General features: G+C 38.2%; 1 protein-coding gene across 1 annotated transcript in view; it reads right to left on the bottom strand.

The window, feature by feature from the left end:
- Positions 1-14,960: 14,960 nt before the first annotated feature.
- The window catches only part of B4GALT6 (beta-1,4-galactosyltransferase 6), a 73,497-nt gene continuing 67,544 nt past the window's right edge, over positions 14,961-20,913 (bottom strand). The window contains exons 6-9 of the mRNA XM_004386892.2: positions 20,452-20,639; positions 16,933-17,055; positions 16,546-16,647; positions 14,961-16,060 (exon numbers count right to left, since the gene is read on the bottom strand). Coding sequence (XP_004386949.1) covers positions 15,913-16,060; positions 16,546-16,647; positions 16,933-17,055; positions 20,452-20,639 — 561 coding nt within the window. The 3' untranslated portion in view covers positions 14,961-15,912. The remainder of the gene's footprint in view (positions 16,061-16,545; positions 16,648-16,932; positions 17,056-20,451; positions 20,640-20,913) is intronic.

The raw sequence follows: 20,913 nt of genomic DNA, 5'->3' as shown, positions 1-20,913 counted from the left end.
TCAAATTCTAGTAAGAAGACCAGACTTAATGGTCTGACTGAGATTGGAGGAACCCTGGAAAGCACGGCCCCCAGATTATCAGCCCAGAACTAAAACAATTTCCGGGGCCAACTCTTCAGACAGGGATTGGACTGGAATGTGGGACATAAAGTGATACTTGTGAGGAATGTGCCTCTTAGCTCAAATAGATACAAGAGGATAAACAGGCAGCTTCTGTCCTGAGGTGAGATGGGAAGGCAGAGAGGGTTAGGAGCTGGTTGAATGGACATGGGGAATCGGGTGGAAAGAAGGAGTGTGCTGTCACAGTACGGGGAGAGCAATTAGGGTCACATAACAATGTACATATAAATTTTTGTTTGGGAGACTAACTTGAAATGTAAACTTCATTTAAACTACAACAATAAAAACATAAATAAAGGAAATGAACTGGATGAATTTGAAGTTCCCTTACTGATCTAATGTTCTGTGATTTCATGATTCGTATTCGATTTGTTCTTCCAATGACATTGGTGATTATAACAGTTTAGCTTCTGTGCCTAGAATAGAAAATTGCATTTACTCTCAGGAAATGATATTGAAAGGAAGTTTTTAGATAAATAGATACTAAAAATTATTATTTAAAAATTATTATTTCCTCCAATGTATTCTAATATGCCTTTGGATAGCTTTTCTTTCAAAAGTACCGTAAAAGTGATATCATATTCTTTATAACTTAGAAGCAGGGAAACACTTCAGACTGTAGACTTAGAAGAATAAGAGTAACCAGTGTTTCTTGTTTGTTTGTTGAAATCGTAATCAATTGTTGATTAAAGTCTAGACTAGTCAGGAATTTGTTTCTGCAAAGGTTTTTATAAGGCTTGTATGTTTCGGGGATTCATAAAAATACTCATTCACACCTTATTCCACAAAAGAAAAAAAATCCAAACCCATTGCTGTGGAGTCGATTCCAACTCAAAGTGACCCTATAGGACAGAGTAGAACTGCCCCATAGGGTTCACCAGGAGCAGCTGGTGGATTTGAACTGCTAACCTTTTGGGTAGCAGCTATAGCTCTTAACTACTGCACCACCAGGGCTCCCTAGACCCTTAAAATTCACTTAACTCTCCCATTTTTTTTAAATTTCTTTTTAATAGGCAGCAGTTCCTAGTATTTACCTTTTTCTCCTCTTTTATAGAACCTCTTTCCTATAGCTTCTGATCATTGCTCTTATTCCTTCAGAGTTTACTTTTGAAACTATATTTAAAGGTTACCAATATTCTTTGGAATTTCAGCAATTAGGTTAAAGCATATGTTTAACATTTCTTTACCAGGAGATAGGCTGTTGGGTTGTGATGAGACTACAGTGTCACAGGATACTAAAATACAAAGGTGAAAACTGATTCTGAGCCTGGGTAAATACATCGTTCAGGCAAGAGTGGCTCTACTCAATTTCCATATGGCTAATACCATTATCATCGTGATTTCAGTCCTTCAAGAATTTAATGTGACCCAGGGGAATTTCGTATCACATTACACAGGGTGGCAAATGTGGCAGGAATGTAGAAAACTGAGCTGCCAATTAGCATTGAAAACATTTGTGTCTAAAGGTTGAATTAGTTGCCAGGTAACATCACTGTCTGGGAAAAGAAGAGGTGGGTGAGAAAAAAAGTGAGGAACAATAATAGTGTCTTGGTTTGCTGGAGCTGTCATAACAACACACCACAAAGTGGGTGGCTTTAAAGAACAGAAATTTATTATTGTCTCACAGTTCTGGAGGCTACAAGTCCAAATCAGGGCATGGGCTCTAGGGGAGACGACTTCTTTGTCTGTAACCCTGGGAGGTCCTTGGCTTACACGTGGTTCTCCACGGTCTCCTACTCCTGTGTGTGTCTGTGTCTATTCTGCTCTTTTTGTAAGACACCATTCAGAAGGTTTAGGACCCACCCTTCTCTGGCATGGCCTCGTTAACATAACAAATGAAAACCGGTTTCCAAACAGGGTCATATTTACAGGTACAGGGGTTAGAACGTCAACATAACCTATTTGGGAACACAATCCAATCCATAGCAGACAGTGAGAGGGAAGAAGGGAGGAAAGGTGTAACAGGATTATTTTAAAAATCAAGTGGTAGTTTTCTGAAACATTAACCTGAGTGCCCAAAATATTCATGAATCACTTTACTTACAAAATCTTGACCTTCTTATCCCACGTCACTGAAATTTTAGGCCACAACTTTTTCACTTTTAGATGTCCCTGTCATTAGAGATCTGCTTGTCAAGGAGTCTCCTCCACCCACTTCCACTTCCTATTATTCAGGCACTCTGTGGCATAGCCCAGGCAGATGGCATCCATTGACAAAGAGAAGTATAATTAGGCCTAGGCAGATATAGTTGGGCCAGTGCCTCCGAAAACATTGGCTCAAACTGTCAGAGGTCTATTTACCAACCTGGATGACTTCCCTGAAGCAGTTGGGAAAGATTCTGATGGGGGCCAGAGGGAGAGGGTTAGAAATAACATGCATGTGAAGCAATGTGCCACTTAATTTAGAATCAGTCAGTGGCAGTGGTGGTAATGATGATCATATTAAGCCAAAAGGAATTTCCAGATCTTTCTTCCCCACTCCTGATAGATGTACAAAAAGCAAATACCCAGCCAGGGGCAAGGGAGGCTGACCCAACGGTACAAGTTGCATTCATCTTTCTTTCTAGGTGTTTAGACAGTGGCCACAACCCTTTTTCAAGTCCCAACGTGTAACAGGCCATGGAAAGCATCTCATTCTGTCATCCTTTGTTGCTGGTGGGATAATTTATCATTCTTGGAAACATGTCAATGACTTTTCTGTAGATTAGTCATAGATAGAGATGTACCCCATGTGGAGTAACACATGGATTACAAAAGAGGTTTATAAAGACAATTTTCATAAACCAAATTCTGTTTTCCTCTTATATTATCATTCCTAAGATATATTTATAATAACATTTAATTAATCATCCACAGTGGCTCCTAACAACAAATTTACCTCTGCCTGCTCTCCACAAATTAGCTCTGGTGGTGTAGCGGTTAAGACGCTCGTCTGTTAACCAAAAGGTCGGCGACTGGAAACCACCAGTGGCTTTGTGGGAGAAGAATGTGGCAGTCTGATTCCATAGAGATTTACAGCCTTGGAAACTCTATGGGTTGCAAGTTGACACACATTTTGGGGGGACACAATTCAATCCATAACACAGCCATAGTTTAAAAAATTTCCCAAGTGATTCTAATGCCAATCAGCACTGAGGATCACTAGCCTGGAGTATCATCCATTAAAACAAATCCTAATGGCTAGCCCCTGAATCAGCTTCACAGGGCTTTCTAAAAGGGCTTCGAACCAGTTTGTTCTCGTTCAACCCCCTGCTGAGAATTTGCATTTCTACCACAGATATATTGAATCACAATCTACAGTTTAACAAGATCCCGAGGTGATTCTTATAATAAATTTTGAGACCCACTGCTCTACCAGTGATTCTCAGAACAGGTCCCTAACCAACAGCATTAGCATCACCTGGGCACTTGTTAGAAATGCACATTCTCAGCAAGGGTTTAACCAGAATGAACCGGTTCGGAGCCCTGCTTTCTAGATAGAAGATGAGAGCCAGATTTCTGGGAAATTTTTCCAGACTATCATAGCTCCTCAAATCCATATGAAGCTGTACCTCCTGAGAGTCTACATTCTGTTGTCTTAGAGAAAAGTAATTAAAAAAAAAAACAGAATCCATATTCTAATATGGATTTTATTATTGTTTTAGATGAAATTTTACAGCACAAATTAGTTTGTCATTCAAAAAATTTATACATAAATTGTTTTGTGACATTAGTTGTAATCCCCACAATGTGTCAGCACTTCCCCCTTTCCCTTTCCCCCCTGGGTTCTCCTTGTTCATTCATCCAGTTTTCCTGTCCCTTCCTTCCTTCTCCTCTTTGCTTTTGGGCACATGCTGTGTGTTGCCCATTTGGAGGAATGTGCATTAAACTGAATAAAAGTTTCGTTTAGCAAATACTTATCCAGCCCCTACTAAGAAAGCCATATAAAGATGAAAACTAAATGGTTCTTATCCTCAAAGACATCTTACTTCAGTGGGATTGGATTTCTTTAGACCATTTGTATGCAGGTTTGAACACAAAATTGATTTTAATGAAGTTCAAATCTTTTCAAAAGAGAAATGGCGTATACCAATCAAGGATTATTTAAGAAACATGAACTCAGGCCAACTAACTGAAATGACAAGGGATTTATTTAAGAATTCATATGTGTCTCATGGAACTCAAAGGCCAGGAAGACAGCTGGGCCCCAACAGGGAATGAACTGGATCTGGACGGTCATCAGGATCTGATGTGATTCTCTCTCTCTTTCTGTGGCTGTATGATTCCAATATGAGTCCTCTTCATTTTCTCTCTGCAAACCAGCTTCTCTGCTCACTTAACCAGGTGGAAGAAAATTTGGACTCTGGCCCAAGTAATCTTGCCCAACCCCCCACCCCACCGCACCCCCGCCACAGAGGGCTTAACCATTTGCATCACCAGGACTCCTTCATACGTCCACTAAAAGGTAGATATTACCTTCCTCATCTTAAACAATACAAAGTGCATTGTATTTTTTAAAAAATGCAAAATTAAAATAGAGGAAAAAAAGCCTGTAAAACACAAAAGCAAGAACAACGATTATATAGGATTCATGTTTTCCTGATATTTGCTGAAGTTAATCATTAGTTAATTAAGAACTCACTCAACAACATTTGTTCTACTTTCCATATAGTTTTTAAAATTTGTTTCTGTTTAAAATCAGTTTTAGAGTGTGCTTTTTAAATTTTATTTTTTTGTTTAGGTAAAACACTTACATGGTTCAAATTTATAACCACATAAAAGTATACTTAAAGAAGTCTTACTTCTGTATGTGTGCCCTCCGGCTCCACCTCCCCTGCCACCACCCCCTATACACTGCCATTTTTTAAAAATTTTTTAATTGTACTTTAGATGTTTACAGAAATAGTTTCTCATTAAACAGTACATATATTATTTTATGACAATGATTAACAAACCCACGACATGTCAACACTGTTAATTCTCAACCTTCAGTTCCCTATTACCAGCTTTCCTGTGCCCTCTTGCCTTCTAGTCCTTGTCCCTGGACTGTTGTGCCCCATTAGTCTCGATTTGTTTTATGGGGCTGTCTAATCTTTGGCTGAATGGTGAACCTCGGGAGTGACTTCATTACTGAGCTAAAAGGGTGTCTGGGGGCCATACTCTCGGGGTTTCTCCAGTCTCTGTCAGGCCGGTAAGTCTAGTTTTTTTTTTGTGAGTTAGAATTTTGTTCTACATCCTTTTCCAGCTCTGTCCAGGAATCTCTATTATGATCCCAGTCAGAGCAGTCAGTGGTGGTAGCCAGGCACCATCTAGCTATACTGGACTCAGTCTGGTGGAGGCCATGGTAGCTGTGGTCATTAGTCCTTTGGACTAATCTTTTCCTTGTATCTTGTTCTCTTCATTCTCCCTTGCTCCTGAAGGGTTGAGACCAGTGGAGTATCTTAGATGGCTGCTCACAGGCTTTTAAGACCCCAGACGCTACTCACCAAGGTGGAATGTAGAACATTTTCTTTATAAACTGTGTTATGCCAATTGAGCCAATTGTGTTATGCCATGGTCCGCACAGCCCTCCTCAGGGAGTTTGGATGTGTCTATGGAGCTTCCATAACATTTCCTTGTACAAGTTGTGCTGGTTTCCCCAGTATCGTGTACTGTCGTACCCTTCACCAAAGTTACCACTTATCTATTGTCTGTTTAGTATTTCCTTTCCAACCCCTCCCATCCCTGGTAACGTACAAAGATTGTTCCTTTTTGTGTGTAAACTTTTACATGAGTTTTTACAGTACAGGTCTCATACAATATTTGTCCTTTTGTGATTGACTTATTTCACTCAGCATAATGTCCTCCAGTTTCATCCATGTTATGAGATGCTTCACAGATTCATTATTGTTCTTTATCTTTGCATAATACTCCATTGTGTGTATGTACCATAGTTTGTTTATCCATTCATCTGTTGATGGGCATCTAGGTTGTTTCCATCTTTTTGCTATTGCGAACAATGCTGCAATGAACATGAGCGTGCATATGTCTATTCGTGTGATGGCTCTTATTTTTCTGCGCTATATTCCTAGGAGTGGGATTGCTAGATCATATGGTATTTCTATTTTTAGCTTTCTAAGGAAGCGCCATATCATTTTCCAAAATGGTTGTATCATTTTTCATTCCCACCAGCAATGCACAAGAGTTCCAATCTCCCCGCAGCCTCTCCAACATTTGTTATTTCCAGTTTGATTCGTGCCGGTAATGCCGGGGTGAGATGGTATCTCATCGTGGTTTTAATTTGCATTTCTCTCATGGCTAGTGATCACGAGCATTTCCTCATTACACGGCCATTTTTATTCATTTCTGGTTTATCCTGTCAGTCTCTCTTTTGCAGAAAGAAGCAAATATACGTATGTATTTTTATTTCCCCTTCTTTTATTCACAGAAGGTAGTATTTTATATAAAGGGTCTGACTCTAATTTTCCCTCCACAGGACACTGTATCCTGGAAATCACTCTGTATCATAACATAGAAGTCACCCTCACTCTTTAATACGGCTGTAGAGTGTTCCATTGTGGGGGACCAGAGCTGATTCAACCAGTCGCCTCTGGACAGACGCTCCAGGTACTTCCCATTTTTTGTTACTTTAAACAATACCACCATGAATAAATGTGTACGTACGTTGTTTCATATTTGTAGAGATGTATCTTTAGTGTAGATGCGTAAATGAGGATTTCTGGGACAAAGGGCAAATGCTTTGGTAACTTTATTAGTTATTGCTAAATCCCCCTCCACAGGGGTGTGACATTTCGGATCCTACCAGCAAGGCATAGGAGTGGCTGGTTCTCCACAGCCTCACCAACAGAGTGGTTGTGAAACTTTGGGGTTTTTGTCCATCTGATAGGTCAGAATTGGTACTTCAGTATTATTTTAATTTGCATGTCTCTCATTGTGAATGAAGTCAATCATCTTTTCATATAGGGCAATTTATTAAAATGTTTATTATGAAATAATCCTCAACTCACAGTTGTAAAAAGTAATACAGAGAAATCCCATGTACCCAATGGGAACCTTTAGCAAAATTATAATACTATTATAATATAATGTCACAACCAGGAATTGACACTGATAACAGTCAAATGAAGAGCAATTCCTTACCTTTCTTTTTATGTGAGCCTGACAAGATGGAGTAAATACATTCCATTTTATGGTTTCCACTATTACAACAAAAATCCCTGGATAAAATCCACATCATCTACCAGGAAATTCTGGAAGGTAGAGTAAAGAAGACTCGAGGAACAATCCAGCATTGAGTTCGGTGGAGTTTCTTTTCTTGTCGCCTAAATATCCCAGCCTGGGTGCTAGAGAAGTCTGCAATCCAGGAATGCTAATGGGCACAGACCAAACAAAACACCTTCAGCTTAAGGACCTAGGAAACGACAGTCCTGCAGAACGGAACCCTTTTTAATCATACCTGCCTAGTGTCCAGAAGAGCACCAGGAAAAAAGCCACACCCCTATCCTTTCCCTGTTCCATCCTCAACCACACCCAATCCCTAGTAAGGACATGATGCTCCTTCCCGACAGAGCCTGTGGGTGGAACTCTGACTTTACCCCGTTGCCTTTGAGTAGATGCTGACTCGTGGTGACGCATGTGTTACAGAGTATAACTGCTTATAGGGTTTTCTCTTGGCTCTAATCTTTGCAGAAGCAGATTGCCAGGCCTTTTTTCCACAGCACTGCTGGGTGGATTTTAACCGCCAACTTTTATGTTAGTAGTTTAGCACAACCCATTTGCACCACCAAGGCTAGAACTCTGACTACTCCCCTCTTTCTATGTGATTCGTCCAAGACTTTTGCCCTTTTTTTAAAAAATCAGGTTTCCAAGTAAGTTTTAAAATATTTAGAGGAAAAAGAATATGACCCCTTTGAGAAGCACTTGGCAAGCATCTCTCTTATTTGACTTTGGGCCAGTTGGAGAAAGGAACTCTATCTTATTTACTCTGGGTCCCCTGCACTAAGCACAGTGCCTGAGACGTGGTAGATGTTTAATAAATGTTTGCTCAAAAAAGTCGAGATCGGGAGAATAAAGAGATAAGGCCGCCAGAAGTCACCAGACAGGTTAAAAGACTTCGCATAACCGTCATATGCAAAGTGACATTTACGCCAAGATCAAGGGAAAAGAGTATAATGAGGGGAAGGTCTGGTTACCATAGTGACCCTGTTCTGCTTCAACAAAAGTACTCACAGGATTTCATAAAGACTCCAGGAAAATTAATATCCAGCATGATTTTTCCAGATTCTAACAACAGTGGTGGTGGCGGAAGAGAAGAGGGGAGCAGAAGGAAAAGCAGGTGAAAGAGGGGCAGAGCAGGAAGGAGAACCTAGTAAAAGAAAGTCAGAATAATCGTTGGAAAACAAATACAGGTAGACCTCGGGTTATGAATGGCCGACTTACAGACAACTTGTACTTAAGATCGGACTGCCATAAAGCCTATTATATTAAAAATTTGAGTCAAATACAATGGTTTGTAATAATGAACCCATGCACTGTGACGCTCATGAAAACACTGTGCAGTTTGCAAGGGTTTCCCAAGGGTTTTACATGCATAGAAAGGCAAAATATATACTATATACCAAGACAAACATTTGACCAACTGAAGCTAAATAAGAGCCATATGTACCTGTTCTGACTTACTACAAATTCAACTTAAAGACACTTAGGAACATAGCATTCGGAACCCAGAGACTGCCTGTAGATACACTGGAAAAATCTACCTTGCATGGAAATTATACTCCTGGGTTTTAATGGGTCTGAACAAATAAGTGGCAATGACCATAAGCTGATAATATAGGTCAGGAGCTAAGAATTCTGACGTAGAGACAGGGCTTGGGAGTTCTCTGCGTATCCCGAGGTGATTCATGGAGTTAAAGCTTTGGAAGGACATGATGCATGCAACCATTTATTTATTTTTAAATAATATTGTATTGCGTTTTTCATTAAAGTTTACACAGCAAGTTTGACAATTTCCACAGCTATAGTTCAGTGACTTTACATTTTTTACCATGTGTCAACATTCTCTTTGTGTTCTGATTGTTCCATTTCCAGTACTCTAGTTTCTCTGCCCCCTTGTCTTCTCATCTTTGCTTTACAGTAAATGTGGACCTTTTGGTCTCATACAGACGGTTTAGTAGGGCACCGTTCTTACAGGTAATACTCTGTGTGTGTGCCACTCTGCGATTTTGCTAAAAGGCGATCTCAGGGAACGATTTCAGTTCAAGTTTTAAAGAGTGGTCTCAGAGTGATAGACTCAGGGAGTCCTCTGGTCTCAACTGACCCAGTTAGTCTGGCCTTAAGAATTTTAGTTTTGTTTTATATTTTTCTCCCATTTTATCCTGGACCATCTATGGTGACTCTGGTCAGAATACGATCCTTTAATTTTAAATCAACAATATTAGGCATCCAGTTCTTCAGGAGCACTAGCCATATTTCAAGTGCTTAATAGCCACATGTGGCTAGTGGCTACCACTGTCTATGTGGACGGGGCAGACGGGACATTTCCATTACTGCAGAACGTTTTATTGGATGGTGCTAGAAAGTAAGCATTGATCAGATAGAAGAGAAGGAGTGACGAATGGAAGGCAGAGGAAGAAGAGCCTTCCAAGGACATGGAAGAGGATGGGTGAAAAAGGAAAATCCGAAGGTACAGCATCAGAGAAGTCAAGGGAGGAGACAAAAAGCACAAGCTCAGCCACACAGTGTACAATTAACTTCCTCAGTTGTAGTACTGAGAGAAGCTACAGGTTACTGAATGCCTACCATGAGCTTCCATGTTGTTTACCTAAAATCGCACAGCCCTCTGAGGAAATGAAGCCTGATTCCTATTGGCTACATTTCATCTCAGTACTACTACTGCCTATTTGAATTGTGTACTTTTACCAATTGTTTACATATATTATCGCATATAAGGAGCAGTGGTGGCACAGTGGTTAAAGCACTTGGCTTCTAATCGAAAGGTTGGCAGTTCATACCCACCAGCCTCTCCATGGAAGAAAGATGTGGCAGTCTGCTTCTGTAAAGATTTACAGCCTTGGAAACATGGTGGGGCAGTTCTACTCTGTCCTGTAGGGTGGCTAGGAGTTGGAATCAACTCCACGGCCGTCAGTTTGGTATTGTCAGAGCTCCTGGTGGATTCAAACTGCTGACCTTTTAGTTAGCAGCCGAGCTCTTAACCACTATACCACTAGGGCTCCACATATAGGGTATCACTGACTTAATTTCCTACTAGAATTAATGAATAAAATATCACTCTTGAAATATGAGCTCAGGCAATTGGCAACAAATAAAATGTTGCTAATCTAAAATTGAAAACTGACTTAAAATGAGCTAAGTTTTTGTTCAGTATGTCAGGCACTGCACTAAATGCTCTATTAGGGTTGGATTAATTATTTTAACAATCCTTGAGTAATTTCCTTGAGAGATCAGGAAACTGAGGATCACAGGGGTTTAAAGATTTGCTAAAGTATCACAGCTCAAACTCAGATCAGTCAGATTTCAGTTTGCTTATAACCACCATCTTCCATTCAACCCTCCTAAACCAAAACCAACCAAACTCATTGCCGTCGAGTTGATTCCAGCTCACAGTGACCCTACACGACAGAGTAGAACTGCCCCATAGGGTTTCAAAGGAGCTGCTGGTGGATTTGAACTGCTGACCTTTTGGTTAGCAGCCGAACTCTTAACCACTGTGTCACCAGGGGTCCAACTCTCCTAAAAATTAACTGCAAAGCCTTAAACCCCAGTGCAGAAAAACAATGATCTCAATTACCCTTCTCAAGTGTAATTGTTAGAGCTGTTATCCTGTGCCCGGGGAAAGGCTCCTCCTACAAAGATCTCTATTAGCCCAACATTATATTAGTGAAATATAAAACCAATGTTTGCATAGGACACAATTAAGCACCTCATTGTACTGTATGTGACTGTTCAGTTTTTTCCACTGTATCAGTTTTACATGGAAAAGACAGTACACTCTTTGAGGGCAGATCGGGTCTGACCCTGTCTGGGATCCTCTAGAATACAAAGTTGAAACTGACAGAATTGGGGAGGTTAAGCTAGCAATGAAATTTAGAACCACCAATTATGTTGAAGGAAACTGTTGAGAAAGATATAAGTTTTATTTTTCAACCCATATATCTTTCTTTTAATTGACATATAGCTGAGTGATAAATCACTATCTTTTCTGAAGTCACATAAATCAAGAGCAATGCAGTACGTGCTCCTTAAGAACAACCTTCTCTACATAAAATAATTTTGGTCTAGAAGTATCTCCAGAGTCTTGTATCCATGTGTTTAAAGATGGAGCACACAATATGTAAGATCACTAAATTGAGTTAACATGTTTCATCCGAAGACACATTAATACCACAGGTAGGAAACTGGGGCAGACTAAACTGACTAAATTTTATGATCCTGATTGGCTTTGTGATATAAACTGACAATGTTCCTGCAGATCATCATACTATGTACAATAATACTTAGAATCCATTACACAAATAATTTAAGTTGATAAATGTCAAGATCTCACAATCTAGTCCCAAATACTGAAAACACATAACCTAGGTATTTTTGAAATTTGACTGTTTGCCTTAAACATCTTCAACATTACTTGGTACCTGAAAAATAAGAAGTGAATTGACCGTAACGCACCAGCTTAGTTTATTGAAGTTGTGCAGGGAAAAGAAAATTTATGCTAAAATTGAATTCTTAAACACTCCTTTTGATACAATAGATTACTAACTGTATTAATGAAAAATATTTAACTAGAGTATTTCTTTTGTGAGGTGATCTCTAAGTGTACTGAACTAAAACTGCTGAAAAAGCAGACGTTGTTGCCTTATACGTACGTTGCAACCTTAGTGTCCACCAAGGCACTCATCAACAATTCATTAGAAATTTAGAAAAACACACAAAAAAGCAAACAAAGAAACCCTAGATAACCCAAAAAAGTTCTTGAGAGAAAATAATTACATCATACACGGAGTCTTTAGAACATTATATTTCATAAAAGACAATGATAAAAAAGTACAAACATTTCCATGAGAAGCAAAAAAAACAAAAAATCATGACAGTACAAGAAATTACTAACATTTACTTCAGTGCATTTATGTAGAAGCCTTTCATATCTTAATAAATAAAATTTTCTTAAGTACACTTCCTCTTTCTGATAAACAACACTATGACCATCTTAGGTCTCTCAATTGGCATACTTACAAATCCAAGGCAATAAATCTATAGTACTAACATTTATCTAAAAAGTACATAAAGAAATATACTAGAGACAAGCAAAGGCCAAATAAATCTGCTGACATAAAATCTGCTTTTACCTGTAGGAAGCCTCCAAAAGAAGGAGAATATTATATTGGATATTTTCCCATTTTGTTTTAAAATGGGTATCAATATATCTTGGCTGGGGAAGAAGTATAAGCAAGTTTTTAAATACAGAATTTTGAATTTATATAATATTGTAAATGAAGTTTCCTCACTGAACACTTTTTCAGAAAATACAAACAGAAATTTCTATTAAAAAATATATTCATAAACCCTGGCTTTGGCAAAGGTTTAAACGACAATCGCCACTGTGAATTAGACATTAACTTTACAGTAAATGTGTGCACTTCTCCCCATTTCGTTTTAAATACAGGCCCATTAAACATTACTTCTTTCTCTAGCTGAAAGGCACTATGTCAACCTTTCCTTTAGTGCCATAAAACCAAAAACCAGAACAAACCCGTTGCCGCCAAGTCGATTCCAACTCATAGTGACCCTATAGGACAGAGCAGAACTGCCCATAGGGATTCCAGGGAGTGGCTGGTGGATTCAAACTGCCAACCTTTTGGTTAGCAGCCAAACTCTTAACTAGTACACCACCAGGACTCCACGATCCTAAAGGACAGAGTAGAACTCCCCCATAGGGTTTCCAAGGAGCAGCTGGTGGATTCAAACTGCCTACCTTTTGGTTAGCAGCCTGGGCTCTTAGCCACTGTGCCACCAGGGCTCCATTAGTGCCATAGGGACCTCATAATAGCTCTATGGCCTTTAATATAGGTTTCTTGATTTTTAGACTAAGAAATATAACAGGTAAGTTATCAGAGGATGTCTTCATAATTTTAGAAAGGTTTTGACTTACTTGACTTGATTTGTTTACAAACAATACTTTTTCTGTAGACATACCTTGCACAGTGCCTGATACTAGGTATGTCAGACTACCTACTGACTGAGTAGGCAGTCAATATACATCGATTAATAAATCTACCAAGCATAACTATAAAGAAGATAGTCTTCATTTAGAATATTGTTAATTTTTATGGGATATATTTATTTTCACACAATGGAGATCAATGGGCAAAGCTCTGTCACTCTTATGGAAGAATAAAAGGTCACTGTTTGTAGGCAAAAATAAATTTTAGGTCTGCACTTAGGATAAAACTACCAAAAAGCAAAAGAAGATCAAAATCAAGCAAACAAAAACCAAAAAAAACAAAAAGCAAACTAGCGAAGTGGTTTTGCCAGGATGAAACAGCATATTCAAAAGTGAAAAAAGCAAAAACACTCATGTCCCACTCCTAAAACAAAAACTAAGGTCAGACTCAATCTGAGAAAACAAGGCAGATACAAATAAGTTCTCCTGAAACTATATAATATATATCAAAATGAAAAAATACCAAATCATGGGCACCTCCACATTAAAAAGAGAAAAAACATGCTTCCTTAATAAGACACAGAAACAGCCCTAATTCTCCCCACCACTAAAATATTGAAGTATTATTGGATTAACTATGTTCCTATTCCCCTACTGCCTTGTTAGTGATCAATAATTGTTAACATTCCCAATCTACTTTCTTTCATTTCATCAAATTTAAAATGTATGACGGTTATGAGAGAAAGCAAATGAACAGGTACAAAAAATAAGTACAAATATCTTAATTTTTCAGGAGGCTTGCTTTTTCATTATTTGAGTACCACACACACACACACACACACACACACACACACACACACACGAAAATGGAAAGATAAATATTTTGGAAAAATTTCTAAGAAACAAAGGTAGAAAAATTCTGTTTGGTATCCTAAAAGAGAGCTATTAGTTTTCTCAAAGTTATAAGAATTTCAATTATTTTATGATTTGGTTTGTGGTCATTTGTGTTACCAATATTGCCACAGAAAACGAAATTTCAAAATTAAACTTCTAACCTGAGGTAAATAACCATCTTTCTGTGTTAGATTAATGATCCATGAGGCAAATGGTACCCAAATATCTCTCATATAGAGATTAACATTCTTCTTCATTGGTGAAGATTCATTTTGCAAATCTACAATCTTTTGTTTTAAATCTGTGAAAATATCTTAAGATAGTTTAAAGAATCTTTGGTTAACCATGATAATTTTCAAAGTAAGGGCATGGCTTGGTTTTGTCATGGAAAACATCCAAATTAAAAAAATAAAGTAACATGCCTGATGTCAGGCAGTAAGACTTGTTTTCAGAGATATGTCATGTTATATTAAAGTATTGGTGCGTTTAAATACTATGTTTTCAACATAATTCTATTAAATTATACTTTTTGTGAGGAAATTTTAATAATTAAATTAAAAGAAAAAAAAAATACAGTTTGCATTAAATTGGCCAACCTTAAACAATCCCTTCCAAACCTGGAATTCCATGATTCTTCGAATTAAACTTAAAATTTTTTATCTACTAAGAATCTATCTTCATAAAAATAGAACATTTAATCTAATACTATGATTCATTTATATAAGTATTATTGGGCTTTCCATAGCTTCTTCTTTAAAAAAAAATTTTTTTTTTTAAATGAAGATACTTTTTTTGGCTCATTTGAACTGGAAGTAATAAAAGTGCCATTCACTATGAATTAAAAAAAAAAAAATACAGTGTACAAATACAACCTTGGGAACAATTTTTGAGGCACAAAATCCCTGACACTTATACCAGAGGTACATGAAAGACATTTAACATAAAGAGGTCCTTTATATCATGTCACATCACAACTTTTAAGGTTTTCTTGGTAATACTCATGCAATATGCATAAACAATATGGTTATGATTTAGCAAAATCTGATGAGATTGCAAGCAAGGAAAAAATAGGCAATCCTGGTAGGAAGAAAAGCTGCTTAAATCCTTTCTTCTTATCCTTTAAAATTCTGAGAAAGCTGTGACTTCTATATAAAAGGCTGAAGGTTAATAGCTCAAAACTAGTATAACAGTTTACTGTATTAGTTGGCTGTCAATTATTGACAGTTCCTTCATTTCACACAGGGGTTAACCTTTGTTTAGTGACTGACTTAAATTTATATTCTTTTTCTCATGCAAATAAAAAATGTCTATAAAAGTTAAATAAAGGCATAACCAATCACATGCAAAACTGCAACACATTTTAGTTTTCAACAATTTGAACACAGTAATTTACATCACATATGTACAAAATATGTTTAAATGGAAACAAAGCATTCTCTTGAAGTAAATTATAGTTTTTAGTATAAAAATGTTCTCTTTGTAGGGAGCTCTCTTTACTTCCAACTCAAGCAATGGCACCTGGCTTCTGCAGTGCTCGCTAGGAGGGTGTGTCTCCAAGTAGACAGGGTGGGTGGAAGAAGGCTGACTGGGTACTGTCCCACACTGTAAACATTAAGAACTGCTGGCTCTTCTCAGAGAACGGGGCACCGTGACACATCCATTCATTTGCCTCCATTAAGAGTGAACTCCAAGTTTATAACCCAGGACTGTGGTCTATCTTGCCAAGAGAGCTGCTTCTTTTAATAGTCTTCGATCGGAGCTAACTCTGGCATGAGGTTTACAGATATATTTGTAAACAACCTATCGACCAGTATTTTTGGCGTATATACTAAATTGTTCAACCCATCGATGTACTGACGCTCTTTTGAATACCTTAGCAATTTATACCTAAATATTACAGGAAAAAGGGAAGAGTATCAGAAATGTGTTCAAAAAGAAAAGTTGATGTTGATGATAAATATGCTCAAGGTCATCTTATAATTAAAGCATTTAAAGTTCTTTACAATTTTTGGTTCTCAAACATAATTAAAAATCCCTAAACCACTATTTAAATTAACATTTTTACTAGTCTTAAAATGCCACCTAAAAAAATTATTTGCACTCTTACAACTTAGACATCCTTAATTAATAAAATGTATTATGTTTTATGTTAAGGAAACATCTTTTATATTAGTTAACTAGGCCCTTTAATATAACCTACACACATGTATACATATATCTCTTCAAAACAAGCACAAAAAGTGCTTTCTTTTTATAAAGAAAAATGATACAGAAAATTCAGGAGATTTTTTTGAGATGTAATGCCATTTTTTAACCATTAATACGTTAAACAGCTTTGAGACTTTGGTATCTGAAGATGACATTACACTTACCGTCCTAAAAACTGGACTTCACCACGATGATGATGAGGAATCGACTTGTATTTCCCTACGTCTCCCTCTGGTCTTGTTACATTATATCCAGCATAGTGAACTCTACCATACAATACATGGAAATGGAAATATAAAGAAATAAGATCTTACTAAAAACAGATTACATGAGTTTAATTTTAAAGTGCAAAAAATACTCTGATGTACACGTTGCTAATAATTTCAGGAGACACTCTTAAAGAAAAAAGAGAGAAACACAAAACAGAATTTTGGAACCTCAAAATTTTTCCACTCCAAAGAATCTTCTCTTATAACACAAAGGTACAATTTACCTAATAGAAATGAACTTTACAGAAATTCTATTATTAAGCAATTTGTACCTCATCGTACCTATTCCAAAGATCATCATCTTCTCCTCCCCATCCCCAGAAGGCATTAGGAAAACCATTGATCCTCCTGAACTGTTCCACCGTCAGTCCACTTACACCACCAAAAAACTCTTTGTATGGAAGACTGAAAAAGACAGGAGGGATAATAGCATTCTAAAAATGAAATCATAACAGTTTACCATATGAAATCGAGTTTCAGTCATTAATGGGCTTTGCAAAATGTACTCCTATTTTCCATTTAACAATTATACTGATTAAACTATATTCTGGGAAATGTAAAATGCAACCAAGAAACAAAACATATTCAAGTAAGTACATCTAAATGTGTTATGTTAAACACAAAACATTTGTGGCAATCAAAATTTAATGTTCAGTACTGTTACTTTATAAAACTCAAAATCCAGTGTTCAAAATCATACAATCTTTTCACACCAAAAATAAACTCGATCAAATACATCAACAGCTGTCAATGCAATGTTAAAACCAAACCAGCTGTAGTCGAGTCGACTCCAACTCATGGTGACCCCATTGTGTCAGAGTAGAACTGTGCTCTACAGAGTTTTCGATGGCTGATTTCTTGGAAGTAGATCACTGGGCCTTTCTTCCAAGGTGCCTCTGAGGTGGACTCAAATCTCCAATCTTTTGGTTAGATGTTATTAAACTAATACATTTTTTAAAAAATTAATTGAATTTACTTATAAATGTATTATTTATTATATAAAGTAGGAGAAATATATATTATTAAAGACAAATATAGCATTTAATTTTGAAATATGTAGCTGCCTATTCCTATAATGTTTGGATTTAGACTCCTCCAAAACTCGGGTATTTGTAAATACATTTATTTTAATGAACTTATATTTAGAGAAATAACTATGTTTTAAAGTTTGGGTTTTATTTTCTCTACCCTCCCCAAACTCACACTCCAAGGAATTTGTCAAAGTATGCAGTGTTTTGAAAGTACTTTTTTAATAATCTAATGCTGAGGTAGCATCCCTAGATTTGCTGTCCTGAATAAATTCCTGTGGCCCAAAATGCGTTCCTGGGGAGTGGTGTTCCAAAGCCCCAACAGAGGTCAGGCCAATGGGCAGGGCCAGCAGAGAGAAGAGAAACATGCATAGCATCCGAAAATCAAAATGAAAGAAATCTGACTGGGACTATAGCAAAGCTGTCTTAGAGACAGAGAGGGCAGGAGATTAATCTTCGTGCTGCTAGAGGGGAAAAAGTGCTGTCTGCCAGCTGGACTCTTGTGCGGTACACAGAACCAGGGAGAAGCAGCTCTCACATGGACCTATAGGGTTACAGGAGAAAGCAGCTTCGTCCCTAAGGTGGGCGGGCCAAAGGCACCCCAAGACAGTAGCAGCAACAATGCCCCTAAAGACAACCATATTGTCCCAGGAGACCTCATCAGGTTCCCTTAAACTGTGACTTGGGAAGCTAGGGTTCCAGTACCAATACTGGTCGAGGTTCAAGAGGGCCAATTAGTGTTCTTGCCACTGCTTTGTTTCCTAGGCCAGCTGGCTTATTCTTGACCATGTTAGTGGCTCAGGAGAAACCTGAGATCATTAGCTAGGTAGATACGGATAAATGTGTGTGTGTTTATTGACATGTATATACTGACAAACACACTAATTTCATTTGTTGCTTTGCTGGAAACAGAGAATTGCATTATATCCAGAACATAAAAAAATTAGACAAAATGAAGGTATAATAGATAAATTAGCAAACAGAAAAAAGAAGCTCAGTAAGCAAAAATCTAGTAACATTTATTTTACAGTTCCCAAAGCGAGGAGCCGCGGAATCTGGGGGCACGAACTTCCTACTCACCAGTCATCAGAGCGTGGGCACCACTGTGAGGCAGGGGGGATTCACTCAGCTTCACGTTACAGCCTGGAAAAAATATGCCTATAGTGCAAGCCCTGGGGCCCTGGTGGCGCACTGGCTAGGAGCTCAGCTGCTAACCAAAAGGACGGCAGTTCAAATCCACCAGCCACTCCTTGGAAGCCCCATGGGGCAGTTCTACTCTGTTCTATAGGGTCACTATGAGTTGGAACTGACTTGACTCGATGGCAACAGGTTTGCTTTTTTTTTTAGTTAGTAGAAGCACTGTCTAGTCCATGCACCGATCTGCTTCCGTACTCCCTAAACTACATTCTAATTTTTAATCAAACTTCCAAGATACCCTACTAATCCTGGGATTCGTCTAGATGGGCATAAATATTTTGCTCACTAGAAACTGTCTTCAAGTGTGAAAAAATTAATCTAGAATCCCTGGCTTATGAGGGAAAAAAAAAAAATTTGCCATAAAGTCAACTCTGACTCATGGCAACCCCATGAGTGTCACAGTAGAACTGTGCTCCATAGGGTTTTTCAGTGGCTCGTTTTTTGGAAGTAGACTGCCAGGCCTTTCTTCCCAGGCACCTCTGGGTGGACTTGAACCTCCAACCTTTTGGTTAGCAGCCTAGTGTGTTAAACGTCTGCCAACACCCAGGGACTCCCCTTGTTTACAGACCTTTATATTTTCTTAGTGAAAATCAGTTACCCTGAATCTAATTTGATTCTACTAGGCTGACCAGAATCAAGTTTCTAGAAGTGTTAAGAACCCGATCCTGAATCTTGATGACTGCCCACAGGTAACATTACACTTTGAGTTCAGGTACTCTGATAATAAATGAAGGGTGTTCTAATGAAGACAACGACCAGGAAAAGAAGCATTCTTTTATGTTTTAGTGCCAATTCACTTGGTTACATCATTGAGACTTTGTGCCTCTCTGGACTCTGTAGGTGGGGCACCAGGCAAAGCTGTGCTATAGGCAACATCTTCCATCTCTAGCCTACTTTCTCTTCTCTCTACTTCCACTAGCCGGTGAAAATTATGATTTCTTTCCCGGATCAGACATGCACTCTTAAATGTGAATTTAAGTTACTGTCACAGCTCCAATGACCTTTTACATTTCAAAGTATCTCCAGTCACAGGGAACAAAGAGATTGGTTCTCTATTGTTAAAGGCATGTCAAGAATCCACAGTTTAGGAAAAAGGAGACACACTGCAGAGGAGAGGGACTTCTCCGCACTGAACCATCACTAAGGGCAAGGGAAGCAGAGGGCGCCAACATGCGTTAGGACTCAACCATGTGCCAGCACAGAGTACAGGTGAACCCACAGGCCCTACAGGGCAAGCTCTATTATTCCAGTGAACAAGGAAACCAACGTTCAGATACAAGTACCTTCACCAGTACTATGGCACTAAGGGTGAGAACCCAAGTTTAAATCCACATCTGTCTGACTACAGAAACGAGACTCTCTTTTCCACCATGCCATGCTCAAACCTGTGTACAGAAGTGCCGAGATGTACGACAAGCAACTCTAGATCCTGACCCCCACAAGGACGAGCTGGAGTTAAAGAAGATACCCTTTAGGGTCTTGAGCTCTCTCAGATCCAGGAGCATCATGCTGTTACCATCTTAATATGATTTTGCAAGTATACTGCACAATATAAGGAGTATTACATGCTACTTACATATACATGTATTTATCCAGCTTTGCTGCAAAATGACGTGGCATTTCTCCACATCCATAATAGTTTCGGTCATTTTCAGGTAGATGATCCACATCGTGGAAAATCACGCAGTCCCAGGGGCTGTCTTTCATGGCCTCTTTGAAGCCCACATTGAAGAGCATCGCACGGTTAAAAGGTTGTGTGCCAGTCTTGAGAGAGAGCACAGAAAAACAGAAATGCACACAGATTTTGTTGTCTGACTTTTGTCTATATTTTTATGACTTATTAATCATGGTCAAATAATAATAATCATACCCGAATCAAGTAGGCAAAGTAATAAACATACTTTAGGATTTTCAAATCATGGTCAAATAATAATAATCATACCCGGATCAAGTAGGCAAAGTAATAAACATACTTTAGGATTTTCAAACATACTGGTTAAATGTACTTACTACATCATTTTATACCTTAGTAACATAC

The sequence above is a fragment of the Trichechus manatus genome, unplaced genomic scaffold (genome assembly GCF_000243295.1).
Source record: "Trichechus manatus latirostris isolate Lorelei unplaced genomic scaffold, TriManLat1.0 scaffold00175, whole genome shotgun sequence".
NCBI lineage: Eukaryota > Metazoa > Chordata > Mammalia > Sirenia > Trichechidae > Trichechus > Trichechus manatus.
This window is presented reverse-complemented; position numbering and strand designations above follow the sequence as displayed.